Source organism: Toxorhynchites rutilus, chromosome 2, assembly GCF_029784135.1.
Source record: "Toxorhynchites rutilus septentrionalis strain SRP chromosome 2, ASM2978413v1, whole genome shotgun sequence".
Taxonomy (NCBI): domain Eukaryota; kingdom Metazoa; phylum Arthropoda; class Insecta; order Diptera; family Culicidae; genus Toxorhynchites; species Toxorhynchites rutilus.
The window spans coordinates 299,144,931-299,159,852 of NC_073745.1; the positions used below are offsets into that span (position 1 = coordinate 299,144,931).

The 14,922-nt window shown below is 42.9% G+C and overlaps 1 protein-coding gene across 1 annotated transcript in view; it reads left to right on the forward strand.

Moving 5' to 3' along the window:
- The window catches only part of LOC129769368 (mucin-2), a 51,593-nt gene extending 38,102 nt beyond the window's left edge, over nt 1-13,491 (forward strand). The window contains exons 2-5 of the mRNA XM_055771598.1: nt 7,823-11,546; nt 11,604-11,771; nt 11,834-12,189; nt 12,258-13,491. Coding sequence (XP_055627573.1) covers nt 7,842-11,546; nt 11,604-11,771; nt 11,834-12,189; nt 12,258-13,374 — 5,346 coding nt within the window. The 5' untranslated portion in view covers nt 7,823-7,841 and the 3' untranslated portion in view covers nt 13,375-13,491. The remainder of the gene's footprint in view (nt 1-7,822; nt 11,547-11,603; nt 11,772-11,833; nt 12,190-12,257) is intronic.
- The last annotated feature ends 1,431 nt before the right edge of the window (nt 13,492-14,922 follow it).

The following is a 14,922-nucleotide window of genomic DNA, read 5'->3' on the forward strand; positions in this document are numbered from 1 at the left end:
CCATCAAATTAATATCAAAGAGTTTATTAATGGAATTTTTCAAAAATGTCAAGAAATAATCCTACGTCATATGCGGTCGTTTCTCTGACGCAACGCTCTGTATTTTTGTGGGTGTCATCAATTTTGCTAGCATGTAGAGAGTGGCAGTTGCATTTTGACGTGGGACTACGTCTAACCGGAGTATATGGGGGGTAAAATGAAAACATGAACACAGAACATGCAGGAAAAAATGAAAGATTCCAAATGCTTATAACTCGAACATTTCTTACTGGATCGGAAAGATGTTTGCATCAATTGATACGGAATATTTCTACGCTTCTATCACAATTAATAAAATGTTGAAAGTCGGGAGCATTTTTATTCCGACTGAAATGTGTTTTCCTAACACAGACTTTGAATCCATGAAGCGTGGGGAAATTAATATTGCAAATACATGCAAGTCGGGGGCATTTTTGTTCCGGCTGAAATGTGTTTCCCCAACACAAACTTCAAAACCAAGATGTCTGGGGAAATTGGCATTGCCAATTCATGCGATTCGTCGGGTGTATTGTTCTTCTGACTGAAATTTGTTTCTCTAAGACAGACTCCAAATCCAAGGAGCGTGGGGAAATTGGCATTACAAATACATGCAATTCGGGGATATTTTTATTCCGGCTGCAATGTGTTTACCTATTACAGACTTCTAAACGAAGGTGTCTGGGGAACTCGGAATTGCAAATACATGCAAATCGGGGGCATTTTTGTTCCGACTGAAATGTGTTTGTCTAACACAGACTTCGAAACCAAGATGTCATCATACCAAACGTAAATGGACTGTCTTTAAATTTACTTGTAACGAAGAACATAATTTATCCACATGCATGAATTGGCCCCACGTGGCATCATAAAATCTTTTTACTCACAAAGCAAATATATTGAATTCAATTGAATTCGAAAATTGCTTCATTCAATCAAAAATTAAATCAAAACAAACAAATGATTGCTAAACTAAGATAGTCCCACCTCATACCTTGCGGTTATATCATAGATATAACCCACCCATTTTTCATTAGATTTTCCTGTTTTAATTTAGAATTTACGTTTCACCGTTTCAAGTTGATTTTTAAACCTCTAATAGAAAATTTTACCAATGAATTGCTCTTGAAGTACCTTTGTCTCACAGAGAGGCGTAATGATTATAAGGCAAAGCGCTGCACACAGATATGCCAACCTTCCTGATTTTTCAGGATTTCCCAGACTTTTCAGAACGCTCCCTGATATCCTGACGAAATCTCAATTTATACTGATTTTTCTTAAATGATCCTGATTTTTCCTGATTTTTGTACCCTTTACATTATTCGTAATAAATATACTGGTTTCCATGTTAAAGTTTTCTGTCATGATAATTCTCCGGTTCGCACTTGTATGTATCTTACATTAAGTTAAATTCTCTAGACGCAAAGCTGTACTTAACTTTTTTTTACATCTACCCTCAATTCTTTTGTGGTTTTGAAAAACAAATGAAACCAGATTGTCTGACGAATCTATGAAATGACAACGAGATTAAGTTTGAGGAATACGTTTCATAGTGTAAAATTATTCAAGAGAAAATGTTTGAATCCACAGTCAATATAAAAATATTTTATATGTAATTTGTTCGTCTGGTTCAAAGTAGAATCAACTTTAATGATGGGACTATGGTAAATATATCTATAACCGTACTAAATATCATAAAAAATAGAAAAATTATAGGAGGTTGTGTCCAAGATACGACCGTATTGTTGACGTAGAACTACGCTGTTATTTTATATAAGTCGCTTGTTTATACCTTCGGATATTATTCTATAATGCTGTGAAATTTTAGAAACAACTGCTTAGTAGAATAATCTCTGAATTGATTTTTTTATTGTAGAATCAGTTGACGATAATTGATTGATGATTCATTCTTGCCCTCGCAAAACAATCGTATGTCGCAATTTATTTCATGTCAATGCATTGAAAATTTACCTCGAAGGTTATTCCGGTGGCCTTTTTCGAAATTGACATAGACTCGGCTACAGTCGATTATATACATGTTGCAGCAGCACCATTATTCCATATCTCATAACTACATCAATATATCTTTGGCACCGCATGTAAACAACAACAATGACAACACTTGCAATTATCAAATATCATGCTACATGTTATTTAGTATTGCCTCAAAGGAATCGCACCTCTAGATATCGTTCGTACAAACTAAGCGTAAACCAAGCGCCAAACAAGCGTTCACCATAGCATGCATACAGATGATGACTAAACAAGAGAAATAAACTCTTTTTGTTAATAACAACCTCGAAAACAGTAGCAATGCTTCATTATGATCAATATTAGCGCAAATGCAATCCTAGTTGAAGGTAGTTTTGCGACTGGCACGCGAACCCAAATAACTTATAACATTCCAGTAAGACATTCAAGATGCTTGGTATTCCTAAATAATTTTTTGATGCACAACCTTAACTCCTGCTTCGCCTGCAGGAGTTAAGGTTGCCTTCGCCTGCTTCGAGCGCTTTTCACTGCACCATCACCGCGTGCATCATTAGATGACGCTTACCTCGTAATTTTATTGCCCCTGGCAATGCGTTCGTTTTTTGCAGGGCTCGAGCCTGCCTTCCTCTTCTTCTCGCTCATCGCGCACTACGCGAAGCGTCCAATTTATGACGCGGAAAGAAGAACACACGATACGAATAACGTGAAAAACGAACAGAAAAATCAAACGACGATTTCCAAGTTGGATTACCACTGGTGGGGTCCACTCTTAGATCGAAGCGCAGCGAAAGCAAAATGAACTGGATTACTCAACAGTCCGATGCCGAATGAAAGTTTGCCTCAGCGAGATCCACTGTTTATACTCTAGGCAAGCAGAGTTGCCAATAATATTTTTCAAAAAACTGGAAGATGGCTCCTAAAAAAACTGGAAGAAAACTGGATCCTGAAAAATCATTTTATTTTGAGAAGTTCTGCTTTGAGTTATTCAAAACATATTTTTTATCTATTCCAGAAATAGATATGAGAAATAGACCTTACTTCGAAGCTTCGTGTAATATTTACATGTAGCTCATGAATAGCGAAATGAACCATTAATTAACCATTCGAGCAGATCAAAATAACGTTTCCCACCACTCGAACATTACTGTGGAGCAATATTCGAGGAATTTCTATTGGTTTCAGAGGATTTCTCTCGGTAATCTTCTCAGGTTACCTGAAGATAACTCTCCTCCGTCGCGATTTAATTTCTATAAAGCTAGAACATAGCTCCGGGATGATTGTTTCTAGAGGAGTCCTCTCGGCTTCTCAGAAAGATAACTATGTCCCTTTGAGATGGAAATTCAATATAGTTGAATAACGGAATATAACGCCGGTCCGATTGATTTTAGAATTCTTCCGGTTATCTTTTCATGTTTCCCAAAGATAACTCTCCGCCGTCGCGAATGGACTACTATAAAGCCATGAATAACGTATTGCCGGGACGATTGATTTTAGAGAAGTTCTCTCGGATACCTTCTCAGGTTTTAATTGTGAGAAGCTCTTTTGGATTGGATGGAATGGATTTCGATTGAGGAAGATACAGCCGGTCTAATTAATTTTACAGGTTTTCCTTTTTAGGTTACCTAAAAATAATCTTTGCCGCATGTTGTGACACATGAGATTTTTGGATTTTCATTTCGTTGAAGGGTCGATTGATGTAAACGGATGTAAACGGAAGCGAGATTACTTGGGTTTAATATTCATATCAATTGAAGTCAATGGAGCACATTGATCCTATGATCTTCTAAACTTCAGAATGAATTGGAGGACCTATAACATATAATGCTTATATGAACTCAAAGTCAGCAGAGCACACAGGCTCTATGAATCATTTAGGGTTAGATTTCTTGCTATGAACATTGCACCAGTCGTTGTTGAAATGGTAGATCAATTGGTCTGAACTTCAGCATGTTTTGGAGGACCTAGAACATATAATATGTATATAAACCTAGAACGTTGCTGCTTGGGTAGACACCACAAGCTCTGTGCACTAATCGTATTGAATTCGGAAGTGTAAGCAGGAGGAAAATAACACTGAGAGTGTGTAAGAAAAGAAATATCGATCCAAGGCAAATACCCCTTTGATCGATCGAACGAATAATTTCAAAAAAACAAATTGGTTAAGGAATAGAAAGGATGAGGGAGGGATAATATTTATACATTGTGAATTTATTTCACATAAAATTGGTGAAACTGAAGCACAATATAAAAAAACTGGATAAAACTGGACAATATTTGAAAAAAAAAACTGGAAGATTTAAAGGTTTAACTGTTTGACTGGATCAAAGAAAAAAAAAACTGGAAAAATTCAGTTTAAACTGGAACATTGGCAACGCTGAAGGCAAGTATTCCCCTTCATTCTTCTTCTTTTGCTTTGTTCACGGAGACTTTAAATCCTACGATTTCCCCTCCGTTGGTCGTCGATAAGTTGCTCGTTATTGATAGCTCTGTTCGGGAAAGCACTCAAATGGACAGAACAAATGTATGGGAAAATAGAAACACTTAAAGTTTTCATGAATTTTAACCATTTACTAACCAGGGGATTCTAATGTATGGCATATTAAACAAATCTTACGGAATTTCCGATTCGTTTAGTATGTAAATCGCCAAAATCCGTTCGCGGCAAAAATAGTTATTAACGTTAACTTTATTTCATAAAAACGTGACCTGTTTTCTGATTAAACCCCCTAATGAAAGACGTAGTTCTACGTCGAAAAATCAACAAGTCTTCCACTGCTGATATGCTTTTCTCATTTGTCGAGTAAAAATTCATTCCAAAGCATAGACGATGGATTCAGTGAAAAGTTGAATATTGATTTCTCTGCAATTGCCTGTAGTTTTTTGGAAAAAATATAAACGATGAAATGGTCAGGCGAAACACTAGAATTTCCGCTTATGCGAGGATTTATACCATGCTTATTAATTCTTTTACATATCCGGTTTTCGCCCAAAGAAAGATATACTCTGTTTCTGGTGGGATTTTGGCAGGATTAAGTATTAAGGTAAATGCTCTTGGTTTGTCCGATTTAGGGTGTAGACTAGTAAACTAGTAAATGCAAATAGTTTTTTCTTCATGAAAATCACAGATAATCGATACGAGTTTGGGTTTGTTGGAAAGCCCCAAGTCTCTAGTTGCTAATAATACCATAAGGCGTTGAAATTATTATCATGATTTGTCCAAAAAAATGATCATGATTTGATCGGTTTTAGGAATCACCATTTTTGAATGAAAAAAATCGAATTTTCAAGTAGATGTTACATTTATCATTGTTTGAGTTTACTGTCATCATATTGATCCATTCATAATTAAGGCTTTCTTCAGAATATTGCCTTTTTTGGGCATTTTAAAAGTGTTCATCTCAACACGTTCAACACAGAGAAACTTTATTTCTGCTATGCACGAAGGACACAATAAACAAACTGCAGCGCGCCAAGCGTTTGTCATAAAAATCATGTTAATTTAATGGTTTAGCTATGTAAATCAAACATGTTCTGGGAGAATGGAATATTTAAGCTGTGTGAAAGATGGCGAAAGTTTGTGAAACAGAACTAGGGATATAAAATTGAATTATAATGCTTTGATTGAAAATGATGTTTTTTCCATCGCAAAAATTGATATTAACTATCCGGACAACCTAATATGAGCTATCCTGATTTATCCTGATTTTAATTTCCATTCTTCCTGATTTTTTCAAATTATAGTTGGCAATCCTGGCTGCACATGTGATTTATAAGTGTTGGTGGCATTGCATAGTGGTATGTGCATTTTGTCTTTTTATTGAAACAGAAGTTTTGGACCCACAAAAATTACAATCAACCACATTAAAGACTGGAACGCCAGGCAAACTTAAACTGCTGCTCGTTTTCCATGGATTTATTAGTTTTTTTTTTTTTTTTTTGAGATTCCGTTCAAGCAAGACCCAATATTGTTCGATAGGACGGAGTTCTGGGCTGTTAGGAGGGGACCACAACCACTTTGTTCGCATCATACCACTCGATTGCCTTTTTCCCTTAGTGGCAGCTCGCCAAGTCCGGTCAGAACTATTATGTTGTTTTAGGAATAGTAGCAGGCGCTTTTCCAGGCACTCCTGGACGTAGATCTATCGATTGGTGATTCCCGTAGTGATGAAAATGCCGCTTTTTAGACCACAAGTGCCTATGGCCTGTCAGACGAAGTATTTTTTCAGGAACTCCGATAGTTTGATGGTTTTGGAAATTTCGGCCACCTTCCCTTTCCCTGATGCGGGCTAAAACTCCTGTCCCGGAAGCTGCTTGAAATCCGCCTTCACATAAGTTTCGTCGTCCATGACGACACAGTCGACCTTTGCGAGCAGATTCATATAAAGCTTTCAGGACCGCTGCTTTGCCGACGTGTTTTGTTCGTAAGCTCGATTCGCCAGCTTCATCTTCTTAAACGTCAACAACCCAGCACGCTTCTTAGCTCACTGCACAGTAGTATGGGAGACATTGAGCTTGCCAGTGATGTCCCGGGAGGAGAGGTTAGGATTCCGCTTATGTTTCGCCGCCATCTTCTTCGTCGTCGCTGCCACGTCCGTATAACGATTGCCACCGCTTGCATGCTTCCTGTCGGTCTATATTTAGCAAAAATTCATTGCCAATCCGACCAGCTCTTATTATTCAGTAAAATCTACATACACCATAATAGAAGTGAGCGTAAATAATATGTTCGTCATTGCAATCCAAAACCATCGAGGAAAAAATCACTTTTTGACGATTACATAGAATTTAAGTGCAATGACTTCAAAGTTTGAATGCGACCTTTTTCCAACAAACCGCAATTGCAGTCCCATCACATTCTCAACATTACTGAACACTTTATTCTATCTAACAAATTAAATCAGCACGAATTATACTCAACCAACCTACCAATTTTCCACATCGAAAAGCCATTCACTCAGCAGAAATTAATTTAAAGTAAATCATTGATTTTACGCTCACTGCTAGTGAAGCTAAGAACAAAATACTTATTGGCTGATCACTATCTTCAAGCCTCAATCAAATTATCCGAACAACCCACACCTGCCCCAACATCAACTGCTCCACTGTTATGATTTGCCACAGAAAAGCACTTTCACTCCCGCATTCTTCTCCAACCTCTCGCTCCTCACGAGACTTGATGGCGGCATGACCAATAATCGAAACCGGATCTTGGCCATATCTCAAATGGTGGTAGGTGGAGGTGTTTTTTCTCATTTTCCCCGTTCAGTTTGCAGTAAGACAATCAATTGTTACTGGTAGCGTGATAAATTCAGTGCCTGCTCGAGCCTACCCGCCGCTCTTGGCGAGTTTGCGAATGAAAGTCCCTTTCGAACGGTCAAATATTTCCACCAAATACCTTCCTTCCGATCCGACGTGTTCCTTCATTCGGGAGTGGACGGGGGGTTAGATAGATAGCTTGGCAAAAATGATTTGCGATACACGTAACGATCGGTCGAGAAAAAAAGCTGAGCGAACCATTGAACGTATTTAATTATGTGCATTTTCATTTTTCATGATCTACTCATGGCAGTTTTAAGTAAGGAAATCTCGGTGAAAACCGATGTATGCACATGCTTGCGCCTCCGTTAGGTTGAAAGTAAAGGTTTTGCAGAGAAAAACAAAACGAGCAAAACTCAACTATAGAAAAAGAAAAAAATGACACGCTCTATTGAACATGAATTATGTTGAAGCTGAACGTAAAACGTGCATAGTTAGCAAAAATAGATAAAGTAAAACTTCGTAATGATTAACGCTTTTCTCTCTCTCTTGATTACAGGGAACAATCGCGGAAGAGAATGGCGATAGATGTCGCCAAAAGATACTGGTATCCAGTGTTCGCCTTGGTGCTTAATTTATCCTTCCTTCAGGCTGGCGAACGATGGTCTCGTCAGTTGACCGAGTATGCGAATGTTCCGGGCAACGATTGGGTTCCTCTGGGCCAAGCTTGCCCAACCTGTCGACATGGAGATCGACAAGCCGGTGCAAAGGTTCTGAATTACTTCAACAATGGACCGTCCTACCTGGATGGTGCCGATAGCAATGCCCAACCTCAGCACCACCAATTTAGCTTTGTGAACCAACAGTTTCCACCACAGTCCAGTCGATTGGTGTTCTCGCCACAACCAGCGGCTCAACCTCTCCAGCAGGATTTCGATCCGGGCTTCAATCAGCCCTTCGGAAACCATCAGTCATTCCTGCAGTCGCCCTTTGGAGCCGTACAATCCATCCAGAGACACCCGGTTCCACAGTTCAATTCTCCCCTTACGAAAGATGAGCTCATCCAGGAGAAGCCACAGTCGGTCTTAGAGCCACAACAACCACAGCAACAGTCCTTCTCTTTCCCACCTCTGTCACAACATCAGGCCGATAAATTCCCTCAATCTGCGGTGCCTTCGAGTCAGAGTCAATTGCCATTGCAAGCACAACCCAATGCTGGGGTCTCTCAGGAAGAAGTGCAGCTACTGTACGTCCCCGTGGAAACTCTATACAACCAGAAATCTACCCAGACCAGCAATCGTTTCAATGCTCTGCCTCAACCCGTCAGTGCGTCGCTCATCAATGACTTCTACACCGCGGCGACCACTACGCAAAAACCAAAAACGACCAGCACCCCATATACTACCAGAGCTACCACGAAAGCGTCCATATCTGCAAAGCTCAAACCCAACCAACCCCCGCTGGCCATGTTCATGTACCAGGACGATAGACAGTCCAAGCTCACCACCAACGACGCTCTGATTAATCTGAAAAATCTCAACCAAATCAGTGTGTTGGATAGTCTCAGCAAGAATCTACCCAAAATATTCATCGGCCCTTCGGGTCTGGCACCACCCAAAGGCTACTCCAAATTCGACTTGCCATACCTTTCCAACGTTGAACACAAGGGAGCCGATGGAAAGTCTGATGATCTGCCATTCTTCGTAGCCCCACTGAGCTACAAAACTCCAAATGGATTCAACAAAATCCCTCTGCCGTCTCCCCACGTTGGCTCCGTGATAGTGCAGCAAGCGACAGCACCTAGTCACTCGACCAATTATTACCGCCAACCGGAGAACATCGAATACTACCAACCAGCTACTTTGAAATTCACCGAAGGTACCACAAAGGCACCGGTCACTCTTCCTGCCAGTAAGCCTCAATACGAAACGGACCACTACTCATCGCCAACGTTCAAAACTACCACCGAACGAATCAACTACAGCCGGGGAAGTACACAGCCTCCCCAGGAGAGCTACCGTCAGCCGCAAACTGAGCGCGCGCTCTTCAGCCAAGCCGCGTTCAACAGCATCAATAACCTACCCAGTCGTCACATAGTGAATGAAGAGTACTTCAATGTTGCGAAAACTAGAAAACCGACAACCCCAAGTCCGACACCGAACTACAGCCTCAAAACGTACAAACCGTTTGAGTTCAAGCCAATCCCGGAGCAGAAGATCCCTGTGTTCTCCGAAGAGACAGACCAAACGGCCGTCTACACTACCCCAAGGTCTACCACAACAACAACCGAGAAGACACATAGCTCTCGTCTGGAAGATACCCGCATAAAGTCATACTACAAGGAGGAAAACTTCCGCAGCCGCCGCCCGTACACTCCATCCACAGTCATACCACAGTATGCTGAAGAAGAGGAAGACGATCCCACTGAAATAGCCACCCCTGTTCGGCAGAGCCCCGACGAGGACCGCTTTGTTCACAACTTCAAATTGGTGGACTCTGTCAGACCCCAAACCACACAACCTCCAAAATCTGTGATCGAAAATGCTTTCCTGGACTTCTTCCAGCACGACAACCACGAACAATCGCCAAAAACAACCGTTCTGACCAACAGTTCCCCTAGAGGACAACAGGTTTTCCGTAATAATTACTTCACCACCAACGATGAACAGCCCAAGCAGAAATATGTAAGCACTTACTACGTTCCGACCGTCGACACAACGACGACTAGAACCACACCTCCAACGACGGTAACAACTACAACAACCACCACCACAACTGCTGCTCCTGAAACCACCGAGGATCCATTCTTCAGATCTTTCGTGGAAAAAAGTAAATTGTACGAAAAAGATCCTCCAAGATTTGTCCATAACTCCCGCACGGCACAGCCATCGTACAGTGTTGATCTGCGCAACCAGGAACCATTCCTCAACCAATACACCGAGCCTTCCTACACCAACAAATACAAGTACGAAACGAACACCGACGGGGAGACCCACTACCCGGTGGAGGTGGTGACAACACAAGAGCCAGCCCGTTACGAAACCACCAGCGAAGCGAATCCCCCACCATCCGACCAGTCCTACAGCATCCCCTCGGAGTTACCACCGATCAGCGCCAATCTCCCCGGGCTGATAAACTCCCTAATGGAGGACGAATGGCCCAACAAAAAGGACGAACAGATAACTACCACAACAAAGAGCTACTTCAGAAAGCAAACGCTCCGAACATCTTCTACCCAAGAAACACCCACAGCCGAAGCTGAACTGACGGAAACAACCACCAGACGCACCCGTGGTCGACGTCCAACGGGTACTACCTCGTCATCGACCGATTCAGCTACCCCAACCAGAGCTCCCACGATCAATCGAAACCGCTCACGATACGTTCCCGCGAATGACGAAAGATCTACGAGCAGAGGAAGAACCAGAAGTCGGGTGCAGACAACCCCCCGGAACCCCAAGCAGGAAGAGAATCTTGACTACCAGCGAGATGTTCTCAAGCAAAACTATCCGGCTGTTCGTCCAATGCCATTGACAACTACCAACCAACCGCCAACGACGATCGTCTCCACAACCATTGCTACCACAATTCCGGTTACGTACCAGCAAATTTACGAAGAACAGACCGAGCGTCTGTATCCATTCCTATCGTCTGAAGCTGATCCGCTTCCAGAAGAACCAAGAACTGAGGAGGTGCCAATTCCCAAGAGAGAACCAGCGTTCATTGAACACCAAGTCCAACAAGTCCATCAAGTGTACCAACCGGCGGAGGTGACAAGTATCGTCCCTCCCAGCACCCATCAAGAGGAACAACAATATTTCCCGGCACAACAGGAAGATGACTCCGTACGTGTTTTACCCGTGAGCCATGCTGTTGAACCACAGCGAGAAGTATCATTCATCAAACCTGTAGAAGTGCAGCGTGAACGTGAACAACCTGTCTATGTTCAAAGACGCAGACCCATAAAACAGGAGGAACCCCTCACAACTCCAGCGTACCGCCAGGAGGAGGAACAAGAACTCCGGAAGGTAGCAATCACACCAAAACCGAGAAGACCACTAAACAGACAACCGGTATACTCACCAAGAACAACAACCACAACCGAGCGAGTGGTGACTGAGCGCGTCACTGCAGAACCAACCAGAGGACCCCAGCGGCGGCCAGCGTTTGCGAGACGTCCTGCCCGACCTCTGTACACCACAACCCCACAACCCACGACGACTTACGCCAGCCGAGTTGCGATGACCAGCGATGACGAGCAGCCCACGCAAGGAACATTTACCGTAAGTTTCAGGCTGATATCACAAAAATTATAACTATGAAAACTGAGTCATTTTCAGGTGCGTCCGAAAAATCGCCAGGATATACTCCGTGGAAGAACCCGACGTCCGGTGACGACCACGACATCCACAGCCCCGACCGATGCCCCAGAGCCTACCGTTGCCAGAGGGATCACTCGGAACAAGGAACTCCGAAGAGTGTCACCAACATTCAGATCTAGACAAGAAGTACCCATCGGCCCAAAAATCCTCTAACAATCATCTAACCCTATCTGTCATTCTTCCCGCAGCAACAGCAAACCCAACAGCAAGCGGTCGAGTCTACTCTGTCGCCAAGATTCCGCATTCGGGAACGAAGCCGTTTCAGTCTTCAGCCCCAGGAGACGCAATGGTCCACGAAGCTGTCCCAAAACTCTTTTCAGCCTGTTGCCGAGTCGCGTAGCAGGAGTTTCGACGAGAAGCTATCGTCAATCGAACCGGAACCGGAGATCGTTACAGCTAGTGCACTGGTCCAGCAAGAAGACGACGTGCAGTTGATTAAGGTGTCCGCCAATTTGGCGGGCTCTTCTGCCCCTGCTGGAGTTCTTACGAAGGAAGTAGCCTTGCGTCAGGAACCACCACAAGCGGACGAGAGCTCGGAGAAGGGGTTGTAGATGAGTTTTCCCTCCTATTCCAAGTCATCTAATTCTTTTTTTTTTTGGTTCATTCAAGCAGTACTCCCACTTTCGCCGAGCTACTAAACGATGTGGTGAATGACTTCATCGACGACAGCATCCAGAAGAATGAAACCGAGAGCAAAGAACCCGGAAATAATGAGTTACCTGCCGAGGAGAAACCCGTAACAGAGCCACAACGAACCTCAACGCCACAGTCCCTAAAAGGCACTATCAACAGAAACAATTTCCGCAAGCGTGGTCGATCCCGGTATGTTGTCGATTCGTTGGAAACGGCTGAATCACAACACATCAAAACTCACTACTTCAACTCGGCTACCTTCGAACCCCTGAAAAGCATCGACAAAATTAGTGCACCGGGTAAGAACGTTGATGACGTGCAGAAGGGAAGCAGTGTGATTGAAGAAGATCCTGCCCAGCACCTAGTGACAACAGCGATTCCAACGCCAAGTGAGGATGAAAATGTAACAATTCAGCCTGAGACAACAACGGCAGCGATAGTGGAAACTACGCCAGTTCTCGAGACTACATCGGTTCTGCCAACTGAACGAGAGAACACTACACCGCTTCCCACCTTAGAGGTTCAGCAAGACAGCGACGAACCGATGTCAACAGAGCAGGTCTTCTACGACACTCCTGATTACCCAGCCGCGGATGCCTCGGAACTTGATACCCGCCATGGTATCTTTGCTGACGTAAAGAAACAAATATCCGATTTGTTTGCCATGGCCGATAACGATCCCCAGACGGAAGAGATCGAGGACGAAGATCACTATCGGCCGATGATGATGGGTTATCATGCATTCGAACGCACTAGCACCTTGGAACCGGAAGTTGAAGGAAGTGTCACTAGCACCACGACAGCCAGCACGACAACGGTACCCACGCCCACGACCACGACTGCTTTGGCACCGACCACTACAACTGCTGTTGTCACCACAACCACAGACGTCGCCATCACGACCATCAGCGGGCCTGCGGAAGAAACGCAACCAGATCCGGTGGTGACGGTTGCGGCACCACAAGCCGTGGATGCGATGGCCATTCCCACGTCTACCTCGAACGGAATTATGCACGAAACGGAGATTTGCTACCGGGGGCGATGCGTCAAGACGGACAAGAAAAAGCAGAAAAAGAACAGATTTAAGCCGAATTAGTGATAGCTGCGTAGCCTTACTCCATAGTACGTGGTGTTCTTTTTTGTAAAGAGAAACGCTGCGACTTATTTATTTGTAATATATAAGGGTAGTAATAAAGTAAAAGAAATACTTTAAGCGATTACTCTTTCGATGTGATGACGTTCCAGTATTTTTTATTCGGACCTGTATTTTGAACATGTAACGCAGACTACAAGGATTGTGATGCGCAAAGATTTGGTTGCAGATAACTCCCACAAAGTAGTGGTATCATGTACACGTCGTACAACACACATTTGTGACAAGATGATAAACATATCAATTGCAATAGGAAGATAATTGTATAATGGTTTTATCATTGCATGAATGAAGTCACAGCTTCAAAATCTCTATGCAAGAAGTGAGCAGATCTGCAACAAAATCCGAACTACCAGCTTGAGCTTGGGTAGACTGTACACTTCGTAGTTGCTTTCCGTGATTTACCTGAACCAGCGAAATTGCACAAAGAACACACTGAATGACGCTTGGGAGTAGCAAATCATTTTCACTGTGCATGTTTCGGTCATTCGAGCTTTGAATAGTTGACAACGACGCTGGCCACGTCCTTACAGTCACCAGGGATAAGGAAAGATTGTTAGTATGATATTCGTGGCCAGAATGATCGCCTATATAGAGTGAATCTCTTGCGCTTATCGCTGGGAAAACTTCTTTTAAAATGCTCGAACGATATATTTTTATTCATCATTCGTATTACATTTCATTTTTTTCCAATTTTCTCGGCCGATATTATTTTTGGCAACCTGAGAAAGTAACCGAGAAACTCCTTTAATATTCCTCGAATGGTCGATATATTTTTCAACCTAAGAAGGTTACAGAGGGAATTCCTGATATAGGGGATTATCCATTTCTTTCTTAGCATAATAACCATGAACTGGACCCTCTGCCCTGGCTCTCCAACGGTTCTTTTTCGGACGTGCTACTATAGAGATCCGGCATTCTAACTTTCTAACTTTAACTCTTCCACACTACGAACTTCACTAAAGATCTCAGTGTCGATATCAACACATACATACATCGACACGGTAGTCGATCCCAATTGAATAGCCCAACATGCCGGGGGTTCAGGTTTGGTTCCCGTTTTGGTCGGGGGAATTTTTCATCGAAGAAATTTCCTCCGTCTTGCACGCGTATTCTATAGAGCTTGCCACTCAGAATGCTTTCAAGGCGTGTCATTTGGTATAGAAATCTCAAGTACCAAAGAAAATGACACAAGTAATACTACGTTGAGACGGCGAAGTTCCCCTAGGAACGTTAATGTCATTTAAGAAGAAATGCCCAACCGTTTCCCTTGTGTTACGGGGCATTCTCATCAGTAAAAATCACTTTGTGTTGCCTTGTGTTTGTGTTGTTTTTAGTAATGTTCACTCTTAACAGTTTCACCGGTTGTCAAAAGATCGTGCCAGATCGCACATCGCTGATCCCCGAAAACACACAACACAACACAACAACTGGCCTTGATGTCGATGTGGCCGGTTAGTCGCGGTCAACATCTGATCATTTGCACTTTGT